Source organism: Phoxinus phoxinus (assembly GCF_949152265.1).
Source record: "Phoxinus phoxinus genome assembly, chromosome: 14".
NCBI classification, from domain to species: Eukaryota; Metazoa; Chordata; class Actinopteri; order Cypriniformes; family Leuciscidae; genus Phoxinus; species Phoxinus phoxinus.
This window is the reverse complement of record NC_136889.1, coordinates 13010443-13036395: the sequence shown is the minus strand read 5'-3', so window position 1 is coordinate 13036395 and position 25953 is coordinate 13010443. Positions and strand designations below refer to the sequence as shown.

The 25953-nt window shown below is 38.5% G+C and overlaps 1 protein-coding gene across 4 annotated transcripts in view; it reads right to left on the bottom strand.

Annotated features, from left to right (window-relative positions):
* Positions 1 to 3159: 3159 nt before the first annotated feature.
* Positions 3160 to 25953, bottom strand: part of sorbs1 (sorbin and SH3 domain containing 1) — a 67671-nt gene continuing 44877 nt past the window's right edge. For 2 of the 4 annotated variants that reach the window (XM_079634939.1, XM_079634940.1), the window contains 9 exons: positions 12415 to 12579; positions 12231 to 12277; positions 11985 to 12099; positions 11759 to 11884; positions 10943 to 11137; positions 8803 to 8901; positions 8128 to 8180; positions 6030 to 6136; positions 3164 to 5841 (listed from right to left, as the gene is read on the bottom strand). In XM_079634939.1, the coding sequence (XP_079491065.1) occupies positions 5774 to 5841; positions 6030 to 6136; positions 8128 to 8180; positions 8803 to 8901; positions 10943 to 11137; positions 11759 to 11884; positions 11985 to 12099; positions 12231 to 12277; positions 12415 to 12579 (975 nt within the window). In that variant the 3' untranslated portion in view covers positions 3164 to 5773. Of the gene's footprint in view, positions 5842 to 6029; positions 6137 to 8127; positions 8313 to 8802; positions 8902 to 10208; positions 10761 to 10942; positions 11138 to 11758; positions 11885 to 11984; positions 12100 to 12230; positions 12278 to 12414; positions 12580 to 25953 lie in introns of all 4 variants that reach the window. The other 2 variants (XM_079634937.1, XM_079634938.1) reach the window with 2 other exon arrangements.

Here is a 25953-nt window from a genome sequence, read left to right as displayed (position 1 = left end):
TTCGTGAATTTAAGAAAATCGGCGTGTTAGACAGCTATGCTCGTATTTATAGGCCTAGGCCACGCCTGTTTGGGCGGGAGGTGACGCAGAAGGGCGCGAAGCGTCCTCATTGGTCAGCGTCCTGGCCTCGCATAGGCTGTGCTTTTCTGGCAGAGCAGCCAATGGGTGAGCTGTATTGCTCCGCCTAGGTTGTATGCTTCAGAAAAGCGTTTTACAATATTACAAAATTAAGGATTAATTTTTGGCTTCAATCTCGACAAAGAAATATCTTTCCCGTAGCGTTCTTCGACGCAGTACGAGAGAACTCTACGTAAGAGAACCATACATTTACATCATATAGAGACCCTAAGTCCCGCCCCTCCGCTTCCGGCTCATGGGACCTTATTTCGGAAAAAATATGTATGGAAGTCAATGGCGAGAGATAACTTATCTTTTTATTCCGTCTGAACTGTCCCCTGAACTACACATATGATGTTTGTCAATTTAAAAGGTAAATATGAAAGTCAAGAAAGTCGCAGTTTGTCATAAAACAGAGGAGTAACGTTTAGTTGTATGTGAAAATCGCTCGATGAACTACATCTCTCGTCTCGCACTATGTAGCCTACGTCACAAGATCCGTTGCTCGTATGTGTGTATTCTGGCTCAAAACACGAGTCAGGCATGACGGCGTAACGTTAGGATTATAATGTAAGACTATAGAAAAAATGACAGACGTTAGCTTCAGTAAAGTTAGCTTCATTCATTGAGAGAAAAGGTATGACGTCGCATGTGCGCCTTCTGGGTTTGTAGTCTTTGTAATTACGTATTTTCACAGTCTTATACCTCAACAGTTTTACATCAAACTGCGACTTTCTTGACTTTAAAATGTATCTTTTAAATTGACAAACATCATATGTGTAATTCAGGGCACAACTCAAACGAGATCAAAATATTTGTTGTCTCTCGCCATTGACTACCATACAATATTTTTCCGAAATAAGGTCCCATGGTCCCATGGTGGTCGACCGGAAGGGGAGGGACTTAGGCTCTCTATTGGATCATATACCAAGACAGCTAAATATGGTCAGTTTCCTGTCAAAGCTCCACACAGACATCTAGGTCCAAGCAGGACCCTCCAATGTAAAGAATATAGGGACCCTTCTTAATGTATAACAGATGTGACCATTGGAATGTTATGCTGGATCTGTAGGTCTAAGCGCATGCAGGAATATAGGAATATAGAACAAATATTTCTAACACTTACATAATGTGAAAATGTGTAGGCTTAAAAGACATGTGTCAAGAACTGAACAGAAAGAATTCTGTCATTTTGAAAATTAATAAAAAAAAAAAAATAAAAAAAAAATAAGCTACTGGGTGATAAATGATATTTTGCCAGAGAGAAATTCGTCTGTTTAACGTTAGTTGTTGCTGTATCCGAAGCATGCATAGACAGTATATAAAGCACGTGTCGGCCATCTTCTGATTCTGAACAGGGAGGGGAGCAGCAGCTCATTTACATTTAAAGGGACACAACAACAACAAAAAACGGAGCGTTTTCCCTCACACCCAAAAAGTGACAACTTTCTTTGACAAGCTATAATAGAAAATCTGGGTGGTATTTTGAGCTGACACTTCACAGACACATTCTGGGGAAACCAGATATTTATATTTAGCCTACATTATGTGAAAATGGGCAGGTCACCTAGTCGAGACTCGATTAAGCCTATGTAAAAATAGATTTGGTATTTTTTTTATTGAACGATTTATTTATTGTATCACTCTAACTCATGTACTTATGTATAATGCCTGCATATGCATAGGGAATAAAACACCACTCAAATAATCTTGTCTATTTCAACAAGTCTGTCAAATGTAGAATTGCAAAAAAATAAGAAGAGAAAAGTCGCCTAATATGTAGTTCAGTAACAGTTCACTATAGTTTATAACTTAACATACAGGTTTATAGCTAGGCTACAGGTTGCCTCCCTACTGTTTCGACAGAATCATTCGTTAACAAACAATAGAAACACAACTGGAGTTTAAATGGCTAAATTAAACAAACAGAATTTACCTCCTGTGGTTTAGGAAAATTAGTTGCTAACTTGCTAGTTTCAGTGTCACATAATCAGCGTCATACTGAGTGTTTTTCCCCCTCATCTCAATTTACTTTTTTCAAGTAGGCCTAGCTCTATAATTGCAAACATCTTAGACTGCAGGTGCTTTCATTTACAGTAGGCTATGCACTTCACTCGTGTGTTTATGGTTTATTTGGATTGACTTGCACCTTATTGTGTTATTGGTAGCCTAATGCATTATTGTTTTTTGATGGTGTTGTTGTGTTTCTTTTATATTGTAATTTTCATTAGAATGTTTTCACTGGCCTATATGACAGGTAGTCCGATGAGGTTGTTTTTGCACTGCTGTGCATTTTAACGAAGGATAAAGAATTTTCCCTTACCTGTGCTGCCCCTTGGTGGTACTACGTGGTATTGCAATACATGTATAAAATTAGGTGGCGAGTGGAGCAAGTTAGTCTGTGGGCTTTACATATTTATTCATTTATTTTTAGAAAACTGTATTGATTTAAACCCTGGGATTCAAACCCGTTTAAGTTCTAGGCTACTTATTATCATTATTATTTTGGAAAAACGTTCACATACATTCTAAGAAACTTTGTGTTGACCCAGTTAAATAAGAGATTTGTTTTTTTTCCCCTTCCATTAATTAGATATTGTGGTAACACTTTACAATAGGATTCCATTTGTTTATTCCATAAACTAACAAAAAAATAATAAGTCTAAAGCATTTATGAATCTTAGTTAATGTTAATTTCAACTTTTACTAGTAGCCTACATTATTCAAATCAAAGTTGTATCAGTTAATATTATTTAGTGGACTTGAGCTAACATTGAACTAACAATGAACAGTTGAACTTTTATTAATTCACATTAATAAAGATGAAGTACTGTAACAAATCAAATGTATTGATAGTTTTTAGAAAATTATTGTTAAGTGTTTTGTTGTGAACTGATGAGAAGATATACAGTAGAAGAGTTAGGTAGGCTTATAACTGAAATATTAGACTATTATTTCATTAATAAATAACAGTGTCCACATGAAATGATCACGGGTGGCATTTGCACAGGCAGCACATCATGACAATAAACAAACAGGGTCAGTCAAAAGCTGTAATATTGTTTATTAAATATTGCATAATGAGGCAATCACAGCAGTAAATAGTGTTTTAAATTCATTGTAATTGTAACAGCACTGCAAATAAACAAAAACAAACCAAAAAAAGAAATGCAAAATGCGCCTCTGCATACAGACCACAAAGTAATAATTAAACATTACACATCTCAGGTGTCATCTCACACTCTTCAATCAATCATGTGATTGCGGTAAAGAACTCAGTAATTGTCTTGTGTGACACACTTGGGTCAAAATGGTACTCTTTAAACGTCCTTAAAAAGTAACATGTTTACCTCAAGGCAAAATAATAATAATAATAATAAAATGAGGCACAGTTCAATGAAGCCATGAGACAGAAAGGCATTTCAATCCCAACACAGTGTCAGAATCACTCGTTCATTCATATGAGACGGCCTGTGTTACGCAAGTCTCTGTGCTTTCCTAATATTCTTCATTTAATATAAACTGTAATATTTATAGAGGTTGCTCTAACTTCAATCGCTCTCATTCATTTATACTTTACATATTTACAACTTAGAATAGGAAAACTGTGTGTGAATTTCAACTTTGTTCACATCCAAGTTAAAAGTTTCTCAGAGCACTACATTCAGATATGCTACGCTATTATATAACGGTTCAAAAGGCCAAAACGTACATCTTCAAGTTCATATTCCATATAGAGATCGCATCTATTTTAATTCCTCGTCGATCTTCTATGTGATTACTTCTTGACAAAAGTTTTAGCAACAGCCACTGGTTTAAAAAAATGAAAAATATGTCATCTAGATACTTTTAATTAGTCGTTTCTGTCCAAATGATCTTTTCCTAATTCTTGTTTTGACGGAAGGCTGGTAAAGCGAGTCGCAGACGAGACGACCCTCATGCTCTCTAGCAGCACGTTCTCTGGCATTATATGGAATGGACCGTATAAAACTAAATGGGAGATTCAAAAAGACACAATATTCATCAGAAGAAGAAATCTGCCGTTCTACTTCTCAAACGGAAGCAAAAGCTAGTCTACAACCTGGAGTAGATGTGAACTACATTCAGTTAAGGAAGACCACAAGCTAATGAAATGAACACAACGGTCCACGTGTAACGTAGCATCCTCTACTGTGAATGGCACTTTGAAAATGAGGTACGGCAATCTTATATACGGATCATCCATTCCCAACACGCGACCATTTTACCTGTCATAAATGTCACTGTCAAATGGTACCTGGGTTAAGATGTTACCGAGGCGATGTTAATGGAGGTAAATACTGCGCCTCGGACTCATAATACACTCTTCAGAACAACCAATTCAAAAATGGATGACTGAAAGAGAAAAATATGCATCACTCAAGCAAATAAATAGTACATTTTGAGTCAAAGCATCAAAATAAGTTCTGATCCGTTTAGTGGGGTTTAGCTGTAGCCCTTCACCTCACTACGAAGCGTTCAAACAAAGCTCGTTTCTGTTTCGCTACTACCAATTCAAAATCTTGTTAGATCTGGAGTTTCTTGAGTTGGTCACTCAATCGTAATTCTATTACCAGAAATGTCGGTAACGCTTTACAATAAGGTATCATTTGTTAACAAATGATATGATAAACAATACTTCAGTATTGTTAGTTAATGTTCATTTCTACATTTACTTATGCATTATTAAAATCAAAAGTTGCATCTGTTAACATTAGTTAATGCAATGTGAATTAACACGAGCAAACGAAGAACGTTAATAAATACTGAAAAAATATATTGCTCAGTTAGTTCGTGTTAACTAATGCATTCACTAATGTTAGCAAATTAGAGCTTATAGTAAAATGTAAAAGATCCGAGAGTACAGTAAGTGCTGTGAAGATATCCTCCCGAACGCGACTAACACTAACCTTAACGTTTACATCATTTTGAGGTCTACAAATGGCTTTGCGAATACTAATGTTGCCGTCTCGTCGTTTAAGCCCTCATTGGAATAGAAACTGAAATCGTACTCTTCATAAGAGTGCTCCATAAATCAGCATTTCTTTTTAAACGTAACGGGAGTGTAAATGGTAATATAAACACTTTTTAAAATGGCTAAACCTAACTTTTAGGATCCTTTCACAGTTTCTCTGCCCTGTAACCCTTAATACAGACACCTTCGGGTGCTTTCAATAAACCGCCGTCTCTTACTGCCACACTGAAAGTCTATCAAACATTTATAGCAAAAATAAACTGTAGAATCTTTCAGTAATGTCAGGTATGTGATGAAGATTTTGCGCTGTACTTCAGTACAATTCGCAGCTGTAAACTTAAACACCTTTTCCCAGTCTGATACTATATATTAATGGCTTTTAGCATTTTCAAAAACAATGTGAAAAAAAAAAAAAAATGGTAAAGACCTTAATTCTTCCTTTAAATCCTTCAGTGATTCATGAACTGTAGTACAGCTTCACTGACATGCCGCACACCTTACTGATCACATACCTGGACATTCATCTGGGAAAGACCAAATTTTGGAGGGGAGGAAAAGTCTTAGTTTGACGTCAACAGGTACAGTGTCCCAAAAAGATCAGGCTGCTTAAGCATAGTGCTAGAATCTCTTCATATAAACCATCATTTCTTTAACTGTATCATGTCACAAATTAACAGCTTTCACATAATTTCCTGGGAACGTGCCGAACTGCTTCGTCCTCTTAGATGTACCTGCACAGAGAAACCAACACATGCATGAGAGGTCTGGATACAAATAAAAGGAAAACTCCAGAACAACAGAGCTCTGTAACACTAGCTGAGAATAGACTGATTTAGTAGCGCTGTCGTTTTGTATATATGGATTTAGTATGAGAGAGATGACTTAATGGAGAATCAACACATTGATCAATAACACATACCCACAAACCAGCCATCATCGCATTTCTCCATGACATTGACCAGGTCTCCTTCCTGCAGCTCCAGCTCGTCTTCATTCTGAGGCACATAATTGTACAGAGCCTGAAATCTACACAAGAACACACAACATCATTACACATGGAAGAGGAAGCGACTGCACAAATCACATTGTATATTGACAATGTAAAAACGTTTGTGAAATTTCAGTTCAGTTTAAATGGAAATACAGTTAATGGCCTTAAATAAAAAGCACTACAAACTATTTTGTCTGTCTGACACAATTATATATATATATATGTCACACTGCACATCTGGCAGAGCACCAACATGAAATACAGTTATTGTGTGTACTGTATGAAAGCTTCATAGCACGTGTGTGTGTGTGTGTGTGTGTGTGTGTGTGTGTGTGTGTGTGTGTGTGTGTGTGTGTGTGTGTGTGTGTGTGTGTGTGTGTGTGTGTGTGTGTGCGCGTGTGTGATGCGCTGCCACAGTAGGCAGATGATATTGAGGTGTGTGTTTGTCTGTCTGTGGAAAGAGTGTGTGAAAGGGTCAGCAGGCTATTGTTCACTTCGACATTCTGTACGTTCACACCGCCGCCGGCGAGAGCGGCAAAATTCGCTCTCGCCGCCCTGCCATCGATGCCGTGAGATTCGGGGACTCTCTTGCGCTCTGACGTAGATTTTAGAATGCGTGATTTTTTTTAAACTTTATTTAAAGGAGCCGCAACGCAAATAAGAACTGAACATAAATCAGTATCCTATTTTGTGCATACTGGCCACACGTAGGGTATAAGTTAACCTATTAAAATCTTTTAAATGTGAAAGTAACAAAACACCAACAATTTCAGACACCTTTTTCCATTCGTCGTTCTTTTTATTAATGTCCCTGTATGTAAACAGGGACACGTCGTACAATAACGGGAAACCCGCAACAGAAATAATTAACTTTTCCTCCATTTTGCTTAGGAACTAATGTGGTCGGAACCAAAGTTTACAGGATTGTGTTCTCTGGTATCCTCTCAGGCGGAGGACTTCTACATTCCGATTGGTTGCCGCCGAACCGCGTCATAGCTTATTACCATAAAGTTGACAAATTTCAACTCTTCTCGCCGCTCTCGCCGTCCAAGACGCCAGAGGTCGCCACCGGCTCTCATTGAAAATGAATGGCATCCGGCCAATTTGACGCTCTCGCCGCCGGCGGTGTGAACGTACAGAAAGTGTGTGTGTGTATACAGTTGTGTACAATTTTTAAGCTTTCTATTTCTCAAAGAATCCTGGAAAAAAAATTGTACGTAACTGTTTTCAACAATAAATGTTTCTTGAGCAGCAAATCAGCATATTAGAATGATTTCTGAAGGTTCATGTGACACAGAAGACTATGAGGTAATGATGCTGAAAATTCAGCTTTGCCATCACAGGAATAAATTACATTTAAAAAAACATTCAATAAAAAAAACATTATTTTAAATAGTAAAAAATATTTCGCAATATTATTGTTTTTGCAATATTTTCCATAAAATAAATCCAGCCTTGGTGAGCAGAAGAGACTTTTTTGAAAAACATAAAAAATCATATCGATCCAAAATTTTGAACGGTAGTATATATATATATACACATTAAGCAAGGCTGCATTAAATTGATCAAGAGTGACAGTAAATAATGCTACCAAAGACTTCTATTTATCACAGAAGACAGGAGGTAATGACTGCTGAAAAAAATCAGCTTTGTCATCACAGGAATAAGTTACATATAAAATATATTAAAATAGAAAACCGGTATTTTAAATGTAATACCGTTTCACAATTTTTCAGTTTTTACTGTATTTTTGATCAAATAAATGCAGCCTTGGGGAGCATAGTACAATTATTTGAGAGAATTGTATTCTTTCAATGGGAGATTGAAATGAACATCAACAAGTACTTTGAAGACTATACTGCTTAACATTTAGCATCATTCAAAACTCATTGTTATGCATCTGTAAATATGGTTTCATAGCGCAGTCATGTAAGGGATGTCCTGCCTATTTTTTGGGAGCATGTCAGTGAAAAGCACAGGTGCCATCCACACAGAAATACACAGAGGTACTGTAGTTCATACTTACATCCCACAGCTCATGCGTCCAGGCTCAGGACTGCTGCTCTGGGACAGGGGTTGCTGGGAAATGATGAGAGAGTGTTTACTGGGAGGAGGCAGGAGTCGGTGGGCGGAGTCTATAGGGCGTGACAAAGTGCTGCAGTACCTCACTGAGGTCTCTGCAATATTCATGATCTCATTACACACTGCCTCCTATTGGTGGAAGTGGGTCGGCACAAGATGTGGCCACAAACCAGGGAGTAGGGTCAGTCATTCAGATGGAAAATTGAGTTTGAGGAAGGGGCAGTGTGGTTAGAGAAGATAGTAACAGGGCAGAAAGGAGGGAATGTCCATTAATACCAGGAAAGCAGGAACGGATGGTAGTGTCCAGAGGATAAGCATGGAAGAGTGAGACAACAGAGTGAGTGCATGAGGAAGGAGTGAAACACGCCACAATCATATAGGACAGGTTCACTTGCAGGGTACAGAGATGTCATGCATTATGTGGGTGAGTTTCAGGATTAGATATCACATAAAATAAAACTAATGATTGACTGTGATGCGTCTCATAAGGGTCTGATAATCAGTACAGAATATGAAACTGCTCATATTCACCATTCATAATCAAAACAAATGACATAAAAAAAGAGTATGGAGCAGTATGTGCATCTAAGAGTAATTATAATGTCACAAATTAATTTACCGTAAATGAATTGGCATTCATGTTGTTGTCTTGGATGTCAAACAGCATGACAGGACTTCTTGAAGATCGCCCGTAATATTCTACATCATTTCTTAATGGCTGTGGGGGGAAAAAAGAACATGAATGAAATAATCTGCCTCTTTTTAAAACATGTCAGTGCACAACGGGTCATGTTCATCCCTGAGGTCTGGGTTCAAGTATGCACAAACAACAGTACAGTTGGCATTCGATCGGTCCATTTCTATTTTCCTCTGTGCAGAGGACGGCAGAACAACCTTACAGTACGTCAAACACATAATGAACGGGAAAGAGACTGTGAGTTAGTAGCAGTTCACCGCACTTCCTATAAAACATCAAACTATCATTAAAACAGTGTCACATCATGCTGGGATGCTCCTCCTATAACTCTAAACATGTAACTTATACACTAGCATTCAAAAGTTTGGGGAATTTATAAGATTTTTTAATGTTTTTGTTTTATTAATATTTTAAAATGTAATTTATTCCTATGATAGCAAAGTTGAATGTTCAGCATCATTGCTCCAGTCACATGATCCTTCAGAAATCATTTCAATATGCTGGTTTGGTGCTCAAGGAATATTCATTATTATCAATGTTAAAAACAGCTGTGCTGGTCATGATACAATCCATGACACTTTTTTCAGGATTTGTTGAATAGAGAATAAAAGAACTGCATTTTTTTTAAATAAAAATATTTTGTAACCATGTAAAAGTTTTAAATGGTACTTTAAACATAACTTTTATAAGCTAACCAATATTTTCACTTGAACAAAAAAAATGGAATTCTTCAAGCAGTTACATAGAATTAACCAAATACTATTAAAAGCAATTAATCACATATCAATATTTGCTAAGAAAAACCGCCAAATAAATCACCAAATAGACTTTTATAGAAAGTGGCTTTAGAAGTCAAAGTATTATTTATTTTATTATCAAAATAAATGTATTTATTTATTTAAATTTATTTTACTAAATGAACAAGTTACATTGACTATCTTAATAAATCTGTTATTTTTACATTTCTCTTTTAAATTTTAATTCATTTCAACGTGCCGTTTGGGTTTGACAGGGTAATCAAGTCGGTATACACACTGTTATCTCTAGATTTGTATCAGACATGCATCATTTGAAAAAAACTAAACAAAGATCAACAACCAAGCTTCATGCTAATCATGTTAGAGGTTCATGCAGCAGTTTCTTTTTTAACTGTGTTTCTCTCAACACTGTGAAAGCCTCAAAAGAATAACTCAATAGCAGAATCAGATGGGTCAGATGTTGTCCCCTATTGCAGACTGCTAGATCTGTAACTCGTGCCAATGGAAACGGAACTTAGTCATCTTATGATGGGCACCTTGAACAAACACACCACACCATGCAGAAGATACCTCTGCTGGGCTATAGTTCCTGCTGTAAGGAGCCTTGCGGAGGCTGCCAGCCCTGTCTATTTCAGACCCATCCCCTTCCTGAAACTCCTGATCCAGCCTGTTGCCCCTAGTAAGCCAACCCTCAAGCCCAGCACCCCCACAGGGACTCAGGCTGCGGGAGAGGCGAGGAGATGGTGGAGAAAGAAGGAAGTCCTCGCCTTGAGGTGGAGTGAAGGTGAGGAACGGGGTGGCCGAGCAGGGCCGGGGTGGATAGGGCGGGGGTAAAGGAGACGAGGAAGGAGAGGCCATGGGGGAGATGCAGTACGGGCTGCCGCTGATGGGAGGCACGGGACTGGCTGACATGGAAGGGGGCAGATATTCGCCCAAGCGGTAGGAAGTGCTTGGCAGAGGGGGGAGGGGTGGAGTGGGGGCGGCTGGGGGGCTGTTGCTGCTGGCTCCGCCCACAGTGAGAGAAATCCACTCGTTGGAGATGGCATGGACCTCGGGGGAGATCGAGCGGCGGGGAGACCGGGGGAGAGGGAGAGGGGAGGTGGTGAGCCGATTACGAATGGGCTTTTTGGAGGGCAAGGCCGGGTGTCAGGAGGAATAATAGGAAACAATAAAGAGGAAAGGGAGAGGTGAATTGATGAAAACATGTATGAGATAATCAATAAATAAATAAAAACAAATGGGAAAATGAAAGCGATTCACATAAGTTGAATAAAAATGGGACACGGATTTTGTCAGGTCTTTACCTGTGGAGAGGCATTTGTGCTCCGATGAGGTGACTGGCTGATAGGGGGATCAGGGTAGTCCACTCCATTTTTCACTCGGGGTCTTTTGTGCACCTCTATGTATGTGACCGGGAAGATGCCCTGCCGGTTAGTGCCAGAAACTTTGCCTTCATACCAGTTCTCATCTACTCTGCGAATTAGTGTTATTCGCTCCCCCTAAAGGCAGACAAAAGATTTTGAATTAGCTCCTGCAGTCATAACATAGACAACAAACAAACACACACACACACACACATTTATTTATTTAAAAATACAATACGTTTTTTCATTTTCTGACATTCACTTTCATAATCTCTATTATTAATTTACATGTAACAAAATCGTCAAAGCAGAGTCTGATGCAGACATGCATATGTGAATCTACCTGCATCTATAATCATTTTGTTGATTCATTACTTATATTCACTGCAGTTTTAGCATAATATTCTACTGGCTGATGAAATTAGTTTTTTTATTTGCAGTGTTTCAAAACCTTTTCGGCAAACTTCTCCTTAAAAATAGATTTTTCTGTTTTATTTTTATTTTCTTCTTCTGAAAGCTTTCTACTTGGCTTGTTTCATCACACTTTTAAGAGCGTTTGGCTTCAAATTCAGCTCGTAAGTACATAAAACAGGCTGCGTGACAAGGAATGATTATTCCATATTTCTAAAATAAAAAGCTAAATAAAACATATACAGTAATACTAATTTCTCTATCTCTTGTTGTTTGCATATCAACAGTGTTGACCGCTGGACTAAAGCGTAATCTTCATTAAATTGCAGAAACAGTGTGAATTACCTTTCTGAAAGACATTTCAACAACAGTGTCACCAGTGAAATTAAATCGAGCCATAGCCTCTCCATATTCCAACACCTGCACCGGAGCACTTTTTTGGGGCTGAGCCTTTTCTGTTGGCGGCAACAGCTGGAAAAACAGCATAACAGAAGTAAGACATGTTACTTCACACCTGAAAACTCTTTTAGATACAAAACTTTTTTAATACTAAATGATAAAAAGAATGTACCTCAACGTAGCTGCGTGGAAAAATCCCAACTCTTCCATGATGTTCTCCCTCAAACCAGTTCTGATCAACTTGCCGGTATATGTATACAATATCTCCCTTTTGAAATGGTAGTTCCCTGAACAAAGGGAATCAGAATGTGGTTAGACTTGTATAACGTAGAACTCTACATGTCAAGAGACATGCTGATATTTACAAACACATGATGATCTCATTAGCATCCTTAGAACTGAATTGTGAGACACTTACTTTAAACTTTCTGCTCTGAAGTCAAATCGCGCCAAAGCAGGAGTTCTCTGCAGACAATAAGAGGCCATTAGCATCATTTCCACAGTAATGAATCTTTTATACCACAGCAACTCTCTTTGTCACATAAAAAGACAGTCAGCATCAAACAAGATCGTTTGAAGCATAACGAGAGAAAATATGTCACCTCTATGGTTTTTCTCTTCTCTTTCTCATTAATAACCAGCAGGTCGCCGAAGCGGTCATTAGTAATGAACTGCTGATGAGTCACAACCAGCCCAGCGTGCCTCCGAGCGGCTGTATCTGCCTCCTCCTGCTCTCGCTTTAACCGTCTCTGCTCTTCCAGAATTTTCTTTAGAAAGAAACAGGCTTTTAATTCACTCATTATGCCTATTACAAATTCACCACATTGTACAGCAGCAAAATAAGTCTCCAAAAAAACATGCTTTAAAATCCACCATATGTCTGTTAAATTACTCATGACCAGAGGAACCATAGATCAGCACTTGTATGTATATTCAGAAGATTATATTATTTTATTGAAATATACAAATGAATAAATATTGATATATTTTCTTAATATTAATACAATAGGGATATAAACACATTTACTTTTTCTCTTATTCTCCAGTAAAAATATCTAAACAAAAATTGTGTAAAATAATAAGACTTGTTTCATTATGATTTTTATTGTTTTATTAACAAACCTCAATAATTTAGTGTTAGATATGCTTAAAAAACTATGTCCGCGGGGCAGAAATTGTAACTTATTTTAAGATATATTCTCTGAAAACAAGTCATATTTAGGGCCCAAGCCTTGAAAAGGCGAAGGCCCTATTGTTTTTCTTCGGATTATTATTAGGGCCCAAGCCCTGAAAGGGCGAAGGCCCTATTGTTTTTCTCCGGATTATTATTATTATTATTATTATTATTATTATTATTATTTTTCTTACGACTATTCGGGCACTTTTGGGTCTCTTAACATGCTCAAAAACTCTTGAAACTTTGCACAAATGTCAGAACCCGCGGCCATTAGAGCCGGACTGAAGCTGGTACCCGGGCGTGGCAGGGGGGCTCGACAGCGCCCCCTGGAACGGGGTCCGAAAACTTGGTCCATAAATCAAACACGCTTGCGTGGAATAATATGAAACTCGGTACACTTATAGATCTCATCGGTTCATATATCCTTCGTGCTCTGACTTTTTACCCCAGCCCAACAGGAAGTCGGCTATTTGGCGTAGTTTAAAAAACACATGCAATGGAATTTAAAATACTCCTCCTAGACGATTCAACCAATCACCACGAAACTCGGTGTGCATGAAGTCAAGACATGGAGGATGAAAAATTGCCAGGGGATTTTTGATATCTCGAACGGTTTGGCCGTGGCGAGGAAACGAATTTATGGCGAATATTGGAAACAGGAAGTGTGTTATAACATCCTCATACATTAATTGATCTTGATGAAACTTCAGCAGTGTGTTCGCTGTAAGAGGCCGATCACATGGATGTGACTATTGTGAGTCAAAGTTATAGCGCCACCAACTGGCAGCAGGAAGTGTGTCACTTTCAAAATGCTTTGAATTCACCCTCTTATTTTTACCCGCTTTGCTTCAAACTTTATGTGTATAATGTAAACACACGGCAGATGTAGACCTGTGAAAGAATTATTGATATCTTAAATACTGTTGCCATGGCAACGCTTTAAACTTTTATATTCTTTTTGGGTGCATTTGAGGCTCTTAACATGCTTCAAATTGCATGAAACTCAACATGCATATCAGATTTATTAGGTACTAGGCATGTGTGAAGTTTCAGAAACGGGCGCGGTGGAGGGGCTCAGTAGCGCCACCTTTAGTCAAAATTGGGGTATTAGTTTTACCTACAGTAACAAAAATCGGTATTTATATTTATCTCCCCGAGCCGGACAACTTTCTAATTTACAGTCATTAGCTCCGACCAACAGGAAGTCAGATATTTTGGTTTGAATGTGATTTGATGGGAATTTTGCCAGTCTCTCTCAGTGTCTGTGTGTGTGAGAGAGGAGGGGGGCTTTATTTTAACCCTTTCTCTGCTGTGTGGGACTTCTCGGGCACTTTTGGGGCCCTTAACGTGCTCGAAAACTCTTGAAACTTTGCACACAGGTCAGAACCTGCGGCCATCAGGGCTGGGCTGAAGCTGGTACCCGGGCGTGGCAGGGGAGCTCAACAGCGCCCCCTTGAACGTGGTCCGAAAAACTTGGTCCATATATCAAACACGTTTGCATGTAATAATATGAAACTCGGTACACATATAGATTTAATCGGGCCGAACAACTTTCGTGCTCTAAGTTTTACACCAGTCCAACAGGAAGTCGGCTATTATGGGCTGTATGAAAATGCATGCCCCTGGAATTTGATATACTCCTCCAAGAAAAATTATCCTATCGCCACCAAACTCGGTCAGCATGAAGTAAAGACATTGAGGACGCTAAATTGCGGACGGATTTTTGATATCTCGAATGGTTTGGCCGTGGCGAGGAAACGAAGTTATGGCGAGAAAAGAAAAACACAATGTGTTATAACGTCTTCATACATTTATTGATCTTGATGAAACTTCAGCAGTGTGTTTGTTGTAAGAGGGCGATCACATGGATGTGACTATTGTGAGTCAAAGTTATAGCGCCACCAACTGGCAGCAGGAAGTGTGTTACTTTCAAGATACTTTTGACTAAAGTGGGTGGGTTATTTTTACCTACAGTCACAAAACTCGGTCTGTATATTGTGCTTATCGATCCGGACAACTTTCTTATTTACAGTCATTAGCTCCGACCAACAGGAAGTCAGATATTTTGGTTTGAATGTGGTTTTGTCTCTCTCTGACAGAGTTCCCCCTGCCATTCTCTCTGTGTGTGTGTGTGTGGAGTGGGGGGGAGGGGAGGGAGGGAGGGCACACACACAGACAGCCCCCCCCCCCCTTTCTGTGTGTGTTTGGAGGGGAGCAGAAAGACACACTGATACAAGCTCTAAAGCAGACTTCTTCTCGACAGTCAAAGCGGGGTTACGTTATTGCCCGTCGTGCACAGGAACCCGAAAGGCAACGGGGTGGCGGCTTTATATATATATATATATATATATATATATATATATATATATATATATATATATATATATATATATATATAAATAAATATAGCTGCAAGCAGCGATTACGGGCCCAAGCCGGTGGCAGCGCCAGCCCGGTGCCTTTAGTGTAACTAAAGGCACCAGGGTGGCGGTGCCACCGGCTTGGGCCCGTAATCGCTGCTTGCAGCTATATTTATTTATATATATATATATATATATATATATATATTTAGGGCCCAAGCCTTGAAAAGGCGAAGGCCCTATTGTTTTTCTTGGGATTATTATTTATTCTTCTTCTTCTTCTTTATTATTATTATATTACTACCTTTTGGTCACTTTTGGGGGCCTTAACGTGCTCAAAAACTCTTGAAACTTTGCACAAATGTCAGAACCTGCGGCCATCAGGGCCCGACTGAAGCTGGGACCCGGGCGTGGCAGGGGGGCTCGCCAGCGCCCCCTGGAATGGGATTCAAAAACATGTCCATATATCAAACACGCTTGCATGTAATAATATGAAACTCGGTACACATATAGATCTCATCGGGCCGAACAACTTTCGTGCTCTAAGTTTTACGCCAGTCCAACAGGAAGTCGGTTATTATGGGTTGTATGGAAACGCATGTTCTGGCATTTGAAACACTTCTCCTAGAGAATTCATCGGATGACCACGAAACTCGGTGTGCATGAAGCCAAGACATGGAGGATGATAAATTGCGAGGGGATTTTTGATATCTCGAACGGTTTGGCCGTGGCGAGGAAACAAATTTATGGCGAATATTGGAAACAGGAAGTGTGTTATAACATCCTCATACATTAATTGATCTTGATGAAACTTCAGCAGTGTGTTCGCTGTAAGAGGCCGATCACATGGATGTGACTATTGTGAGTCAAAGTTATAGCGCCACCAACTGGCAGCAGGAAGTGTGTCACTTTCAAGATACTTTTGACCCAACCCCCCGTTAGTTTTACCTACAGTCACAAAAATCTATATATGTATTCTTCTCCTTGAGCCGGACAACTTTCTAATTTACAGTCATTAGCTCAGACCAACAGAATAGGGCTATTTAATAAAAATCAAGTCATACATAGGGCTATACTGCCCTCTAGTGATGTATGACAGTCAATGCCAGCATGTAAGGTCTAAATGAGATCAAAATAGTTCAGACATAAATATATATTTATTAGGGTGACTGTGTGAGGATATTTTCCCACCGGTTAATCGACGTGTGACACCGGCGGGAGCTTTTAAATCGCTAACTTAAAAGCGAAAGTTAGGGGTGTGCCGGTTTCAGAATTGGTGATGACGGTTATGATGTGAGTCAAATGTGACGGTTCGTAACATAACCGTCGTTTTTTTTTTTTTTATCCTTAAAAAAAAAAGAGCAATGAACATGCTTTGTTTTAAATAAATCACACACACTAAAAAAATCCTTTTAAAAACGTAGGCTGCTTAAATTATATAAGAGCTGCATAAAAATGAATGAGTAGGCCTAAATTACAAATGATAAAATCTACATACCTTTATCAAAGAAAAAAAAAGTCGAACAACGATTGTTGTGATAATACCTTAATTAAACTAACTAAATACAGGAAACAAAAAAAGTGCAATGACATTTTAAATTCCTAATCTTTTTCGACTTCAAAGTTCCGTGACAGGAACACCAACATGTTCACTTTACTCGGTTTTAGTGACGATCTGACAGGGGTAGCTGTTACCCGCAGTGCTAAACACTCGGTCTGATGCTGTGCTTGTAGCACAAATACACATGTATTTACGTGCCAATTTTGAGCGGATAGCGTGTGTCTCCCCACCATGCTAGTGGATTAGCCGTAGAGTCAATTGGTTCTTCTTGGAGATAGCGGGTTAACTCCGTGTCAGCGCGCGCTCTGATCGGTAAAGGGGCAGATATTTCAGACCTCCGTTTATTAAGGAGATCTCCAAGATTTCTCAAAGCCGCACCCGTCTAGAAAGGATGTAGCAAAGATATTTAATGCTAATGCATGAGGCATAGGCATAGTTTCATTCATTTACGATGAGATGCGCTCTAGTTCACAACGCAATGCAAGTGAACGCGGCGCGCCGGCGCCTCAATGTCACGGTTATTATATTGTCTGCTATATTATTAAATGCATGCAATTGGTTGATGAAACATTTATTAAAATTAAGGTACAATTTGTACAAAACGAAATTCGCTTTAAGGAAAGGCTTACAAAGCAAAACTTAGCCTATATGAAGTGGTAAAAATCATTTCTGACGATTTACAAAACAAAACTTCATTAAGTGGTAAAAACCATGTCTCCCGATGTATTGCGCATATTATGATCCTATCTAAAAAAATATTTTTTTTTTTTTTTTTTTTTATGGTTGTAAAAAATATTTTAATAACACGGTTTTGGCGGTTATAGAGTTCTAATGACGGTGTTTAACTATAACCGTCGGTCTCACGGTTATATACTAACCGTCACACCCCTAGTTATTTATTCTTCTTCTTCTTCTTTATTAGGGCCCAAGCCTTGAAAAGGCGAAGGCCCTATTGTTTTCCATGGGATTATTATTTATTCTTCTTCTTTATTATTATTATATTACTACCTTTTGGGCACTTTTGGGGGCCTTAACGTGCTCAAAAACTCTTGAAACTTTGCACAAATGTCAGAACCCGCGGCCATTAGGGCCCGACTGAAGCTGGGACCCGGGCGTGGCAGGGGGGCTTGACAGCGCCCCCTGGAATGGGATTCAAAAACATGTCCATATCTCAAACACGCTTGCATGTAATAATATGAAACTCGGTACACGTATAGATCTCATCGGGCCGAACAACTTTCGTGCTCTAAGTTTTACGCCAGTCCAACAGGAAGTCGGTTATTATGGGCTGTATGGAAACGCATGTTCTGGCATTTGAAACACTTGTCCTAGAGAATTCATCGGATGACCACGAAACTCGGTGTGCATGAAGTCAAGACATGGAGGATGATAAATTGCGAGGGGATTTTTGATATCTCGAACGGTTTGGCCGTGGCGAGGAAACGAATTTATGGCGAATATTGGAAACAGGAAGTGTGTTATAACATCCTCATACATTAATTGATCTGGATGAAACTTCAGCAGTGTGTTCGTTGTAAGAGGCCGATCACATGGATGTGACTATTGTGAGTCAAAGTTATAGCGCCACCAACTGGCAGCAGGAAGTGTGTCACTTTCAAAATGCTTTGAATTCACCCTCTTATTTTTACCCGATGTGCTTCAAACTTCATCTGTATAATGTAAACACACGACAGATGTAGACCTGTGAAAGGATTATTGATATCTTTAATACTGTCGCCATGGCAACGCTTTAAACTTTTATATTCTTTTTGGATGCATTTGAGGCTCTTAACATGCTTCAAATTGCATGAAACTCAACATGCATATCACATTTATTGTGTAATAGACATGTGCGAAGTTTCAGAAACGGGCGTGGTAAGGGGCTCAGTAGCGCCACCTTTAGTCAAAAATGGGGTATTAGTTTTATCTACAGTAACCAAACTCGGTACGTATATTCTTCTCTTCGAGCCGGACAACTTTCTAATTTACAGTCATTAGCTCCGACCAACAGGAAGTCAGATATTTTGGTTTGAATGTGATATATTGATATATTTTAGACTCCGAGTTTTTAGCGGTGGTTGATTTTATTCACACCAAACTTTTTCAACATGATGAAAATACATTAAAGATGCTAAATTATGAACGGATATTAAATATCTCAAACGGTTTTGCTGTGGCGAGGGATTAAAGTAATGTCCAGAAAGGAAACACTAAAAGCCTCATATCTTCTAAAATTTTTATTATACACCATTTATTTCTATATAAAAGTATACAAATATCAGAACTAAACCCATTTTGTTCTTTTTTTCAATTTAAGAATTATGTATAAGTTAAAAAACAGCCAGAATGCGCTATTTAGTAAAAAAATAAGTCATACATAGGGCAATACTGCCCTCTTGTGTTCGAAATCAGGTAGGCCCATTGTATATTGTATTTATATATAAATATATTAGTGACTGTGAGAATATTTTCCTACGGGTTAATGGATGTGTGATTAAAGCGGGGGGCTTTTAAATCGCTAACTTAAAAGCCAAAGTAGTAGCCTACTGGACGTCCAGTAGGAATGAACTAAAACACATTCACTCTGTTCTGCTCATAGACTGTAAAAAAATGGTTCTGCTCGTTCCTCGCCGTGAACGTGTTATTACCCGTGTAGCCGTGAGCATTTAGTTTCATTTTAAACATAGCGCCATTTCGGGGGTGGTATTGCTTGAATTGCGTGTTCAATATTCCGTCATCATCTTTTCAGTCAGCTGTCCACCCATGATTAATGAAATTGGACTCCTTGTGCTGATCTTTGCTGCGACTCTCATTCAGCTCACGATTTATTAAGCGGACACGTTCAGGTTTTAATTGTAGGTTAGTGCCCGTTCTCTAACTGAACTAAATTATTTTAACACACACACACACATCAAATCGACGGTGGAGCGCGATGATATATTTAATATATCTGTATATTTGAATATCTGTATATTTTTCCCACCGGTTAACCAACGTGTGACACCAGCGAGGGCTTTTAAATCGCTAATATAAAAGTGAAAGTAAGTATGATTATGGTGGCGCTTGCAGTGCGCTCGAATGAATTCCTATGAAAGTAGAAATTAACTAAAAAACGTTCGCTCTGTTCTGCTCACTCCTCGCGTTGGACGCGCACCGTTATGAATGCCTGTGCAGCCGTGAGCTTTTTTAGTTTAATTTTAAAATTAGCGCCATTTCGGGGGCGGGTATAGGCTATTGCTTGAATTTATTTTACAAAAACACGTGCTATATTTCAGATCAATATATTTGTTTTCCTTAAAATTATTCTCATCTGAATTACAAATAATGTATTTCTGTATAAAATAATACTATGACTAAAAATGCATTTGATGTTTCTTTTTTAATCAATAACTTAAAAATAAACGGATTAGGCTACTGCTCTGTTTGAGGACTAGAAATTAAAACCAATGCAATATGATGAATGTCCAAAAGATGGCACCGACAGACTGTTTTAAACGAGGTTGGATAAATATTTCTTGTTTTTAAACAGTGTACGTGTGCGTGTGCGCGGGTGTGTGTGTGTGTGTGTGTGTGTGTGCGTGTGCGTGCGTGCAATCAGTCCCAGGTAAGAGGCATGAATGATGGGAATTGGACTTCTGGGAGTGAGGTTAATATTCCGGAGACGGTTCCCTCAGGTTGTGAAAAGGAGGCGGCGCGGGAGCCCCAATAGTAACCAACTGCAGAACCCCAGAACCATACGTCATATCAGTGTGATCACGACAGCGCCAGCCTAAAAGTCTGATGCCAGAAGTGGGCGTGGCCAGACATTGCGCTACTTCTGTGTTTCAAAGTTTAAAACAATGCTGATATATTTTTTTTTGAACGATTTCATTACAAATGTTTATTTAATATATATATATATATATATATATATATATATATAAAATATTATAAAATATAATAACAATGTTTTGTCCTATTAACAAAAGACAGACAATGTACTATGAACAAATGTTAATAGTTTTTTAAAAGTTAAAATGATACTTTATGCATTTGGTTAGTGTCAAATGATTAACAATATAAATTGAACAAAGTTTAAAACAAACAAAATAATAAAACGAAAACAAAGCTTGAACATCTGATTTAATTGAAAAGCATTTTTTAAATAAAATGTGTTTTTTTCCTCTGAAATAGCAAAAGCATCGCACACTAGCTGTACCTGCTCTAAATAAATAATAGTCATTAAATAAAAATACAAAATCGAAATAAATAAATTATATTTTATTGTTATTTTTTTTAATTCTTGTTCTGTTCTGAATATCAATACATTTAAAGGATTTGTTGTGGAATATTTTGAGTATCATAATAAAATCAGAACAATTCTCGTTTTAGTGATTATTTTTATTTTTTATTTTTTTCACTGTTCTAATCAGGTCAGGCAAGTCAAATTCTTTGTCTTGTCCCTTAAAAAAGGTAATATATATATATATATATACCACACTTCATATGAATTTTTGGTGTTGTGTACTTACAATGGCTGCTGATTTCATGTGTCCGTTAAGTCCATGAGACTGTAGGGTGTCTAATTTTTCATTTTAGGTTTCAGAAGGGTGCTCACGCATACTTTGTGGTTGATATGTGCCCTCGATGCGCACTTTTGCAGAACCCACACTGATGCAAGCTCTAAAGCAGACTTCTTCTGGACAATCAAAGCGGAGTTACGTTATTGCCCATTGTGCACAGGAACCCTAAAGGCACCGGGGGTGGCGGTTTTATATATATATATATATATATATAAATAAATATAGCTGCAAGCAGCGATGGAGGGCCCAAGCCGGTGGCACCGCCACCCTGGTGCCTTTAGTGCAACTAAAGGCACCGGGGTGGCGGTGCCACCGGCTTGGGCCCGTAATCGCTGCTTGCAGCTATATTTATTATTATATTACTACCTTTTGGGCACTTATGGGGGCCTTAACGTGCTCAAAAACTCTTGAAACTTTGCACAAATGTCAGAACCTGCGGCCATCAGGGCCCGACTGAAGCTGGGACCCGGGCGTGGCAGGGGGGCTCGCCAGCGCCCCCTGGAATGGGATTCAAAAACATGTCCATATCTCAAACACGCTTGCATGTAATAATATGAAACTCGGTACACATATAGATCTCATCGGGCCGAACAACTTTCGTGCTCTAAGTTTTACGCCAGTCTAACAGGAAGTCGGTTATTATGGGCTGTATGGAAACGCATGTTCTGGCATTTGAAACACTTGTCCTAGAGAATTCATCGGATGACCACGAAACTCGGTGTGCATGAAGTCAAGACATGGAGGATGATAAATTGCGAGGGGATTTTTGATATCTCAAACGGTTTGGCCGTGGCGAGGAAACGAATTTATGGCGAATATTGGAAACAGGAAGTGTGTTATAACATCCTCATACATTAACTGATCTTGATGAAACTTCAGCAGTGTGTTTGTTATAAGAGGCCGATCACATGGATGTGACTATTGTGAGTCAAAGTTATAGCGCCACCAACTGGCAGCAGGAAGTGTGTCACTTTCAAAATGCTTTGAAATCACCCTCTTATTTTTACCCGATTTGCTTCAAACTTCATCTGTATAATGTAAACACACGGCAGATGTAGACCTGTGAAAGGATTATTGATATCTTAAATACTGTTGCCATGGCAACGCATCAAACTTTAATATTCTTTTTGGGTGCATTTGAGGCTCTTAACATGCTTCAAATTGCATGAAACTCAACATGCATATCAGATTTATTAGGTACTAGGCATGTGTGAAGTTTCAGAAACGGGCGCGGTGGAGGGGCTCAGTAGCGCCACCTTTAGTCAAAAATGGGGTATTAGTTTTACCTACAGTAACCAAACTCGGTACGTATATTCTTCTCTTCGATCCGGAAAACTTTCTAATTTACACTCATTAGCTCCGACCAACAGGAAGTCAGATATTTTGGTTTGAATGTGAGTTCTGGTATATTTTAGACTCCGAGTTTTTAGCGGTGGTTTATTTTATTCACACCAAACTTTTTCAACATGATGAAAATACATTAAAGATGCTAAATTGTGAACGGATATTAAATATCTCAAACGGTTTTGCTATGGTGAGGGATTAAAGTAATGTCCAAAAAAGGAAACACTAAAAGCCTCATATTTTCTAAAAAAATTATTATACACCATTTATTTCTATATAAAAGTATACAAATATCAGAACTAAACCCATTTTGTTCTTTTATTTCAATTTAAGAATTATGTATAAGTTAAAAAAACAGCCAGAATGCACTTTTTAGTCAAAAAATAAGTCATACATAGGGCAATACTGCCCTCTTGTGGTCAAAATCGGGTAGGCCCATTGTATATTGTATTTATATATAAATATATTAGTGACTGTTAGAATATTTTCCTACCGGTTAATCGATGTGCAATTAAAGCGGGGGCTTTTAAATCGCTAACTTAAAAGCCAAAGTAAGTACTGGACGTCCAGTATGAATGAACTAAAACACATTCACTCTGTTCTGCTCGTTCCTCGCCGTGAACGCGTTATTGCCCGTGCAGCCGTGAGCATTTAGTTTAATTTTAAACATAGCGCCATTTCGGGGGTGGGATTGCTTGAATTGCGTGTTCAATAGCCTATTATTCTTAATCTTTTCAGTCAGCTTTTCACCCATGATTAATGAAATTGGACTCCTTGTGCTGATGTTTGCTGCGACTCATTCAGCTCACGATTTATTAAGCGGACACGTTCAGGTTTTAATAGGCTAGTGCCCACTATATTTGAATATCTGTATATTGTAATATCTATACCTAGTCACACCCTACTCTTATTAAATGTATGCTTCATAGTTCATTTTTAATTTCTAAATTTGATCAATAAATTAAATTATTTAGAATAATAAGACACTATAGGACTGTTAGCCTACCCTGTGGCTGATCAAATTAAATATTTTACACTGAAAAATAACAATGCATTAAATAATGTTTTAAGATTGTTTGAAATATAAGTTAATTAACGATCGTTGCAAAGAATGAAAGGCTACTTTTAAACATAACACTAAACCTCCTATAGGTGTCGCCAGGCGACCGTCTTAATGAGCGAGTCATTGATTCATTCGTTCAAACGAGTCGTTCGAACGACTGAATCATTCATGAATGACACAGATCTTTATGGATTGATCATTGAATCTTTGAGTCAAGCGATTCTTTCAAAATGCGGAATCATTCACTAATGAAAAAACATTGAGATGCGCGATGGTTCTGCTGTGATCTTTGTTTAACTATTTTCGCTGCTGAAACAGAACAAAAACAGTCAACATTGTTGTGTGTGTGTGTGTGTGTGTGTGTGTGTGTGTGTGTGTGTGTGTGTGTGTGTGTGTGTGTGTGTGTGTGTGTGTGTGTGTGTGTGTGTGTGTGTGTGTGTGTGTGTGTGTGTGTGTGTGTGTGTGTGTGTGTGTGTGTGTGTGTGATTTTGGTGTACACAAATATAAGGAAACACTTAGCAGTTTGAATGATGTCCTGTATGAACAAAATGACGGAGTATGTTTTTATGTCTCCATTTTTCGATCGATCCTCATACACACACACACACACACACACACACACACACACACACACACACACACACACACACACACACACACACACACACACACTGCAATCTTGACATCGCAGCCACACACACAGACAGCCCCTCCTGTGTTTGTCTGTGTGGGGAGGGGGGCAGAAAGACTATTAAAAATAGGTATATTGTGCCATCTAGTGTTTTATACTATGTATAAATGTGTTTTTTCTTTTAAACAAGTGTTTTAAAGTACACTAATTTCAATTAATTCAATGCTGCATTTTTATGTATATTTAAACATTATCAAAGACTACTTTCTGTCAAAGTTAGGATGTTATTTTTTTAGTTTCAAAAGTTCTCTGTCTCTCTCTGTCGGTCATTCCCCTCCCCTATTCCTGTTTTTCATTGCACGCTTTTAAATGTAAAAAAATCTTTCTGTTTTGATATATTTAAACTTTTTAAAAAATCTAGCAAAAAATGCGCCTTTTTGCACAACCCATTTTTTATTTAAATTTTTTCACTGTTCTAATCAGGTCAGGCAAGTCAAATGATCTGTCTTGTCCCTTAAAAAAATTAATATATATATATACCACACTTCATATGAATTTTTGGTCTTGTGTACTTACAATGGCTGCTGATTTCATGTGTCCGTTAAGTCCATGAAACTGTAGGGTGTCTAATTTTTCATTTTAGGTTTCAGAACGGTGCTCACGCCCTCGATGCGCACTTTTGCAGAACCCACACTGATGCAAGCTCTAAAGCGGAGATACGTTATTGCCCGTTGTGCACAAGAACCCTAAAGGCACCGGGGTGGCGGTTTATATATATATATATATATATATATATATATATATATATATATATATATATATATATATATATAAATAAATATAGCTGCAAGCAGCGATGGAGGGCCCAAGCCGGTGGCACCGCCACCCTGGTGCCTTTAGTGCAACTAAAGGCACCGGGGTGGCGGTGCCACCGGCTTGGGCCCGTAATCGCTGCTTGCAGCTATATTTATTTATATATATATATATATATATATATATATATATATATATATATATTTATTATTATTTTTCTTACGACTATTCGGGCACTTTTGGGTCTCTTAACATGCTCAAAAACTCTTGAAACTTTGCACATGGGTCAGAACCCGCGGCCATTAGAGCCGGACTGAAGCTGGTACCCGGGCGTGGCAGGGGGGCTCGACAGCGCCCCCTGGAACGCGGTCCGAAAACTTGGTCCATAAATCAAACATGCTTGCGTGTAATAATATGAAACTCGGTACACTTATAGATCTCATCGGTTCATATATCCTTCGTGCTCTGACTTTTTACCCCAGCCCAACAGGAAGTCGGCTATTTGCCGTAGTTTAAAAAACACATGCAATGGAATTTAAAATACTCCTCCTAGAAAATTCAACCAATCACCACGAAACTCGGTCAGCATGAAGCCAAGACATGGAGGATGATAAATTGCCAGGGGATTTT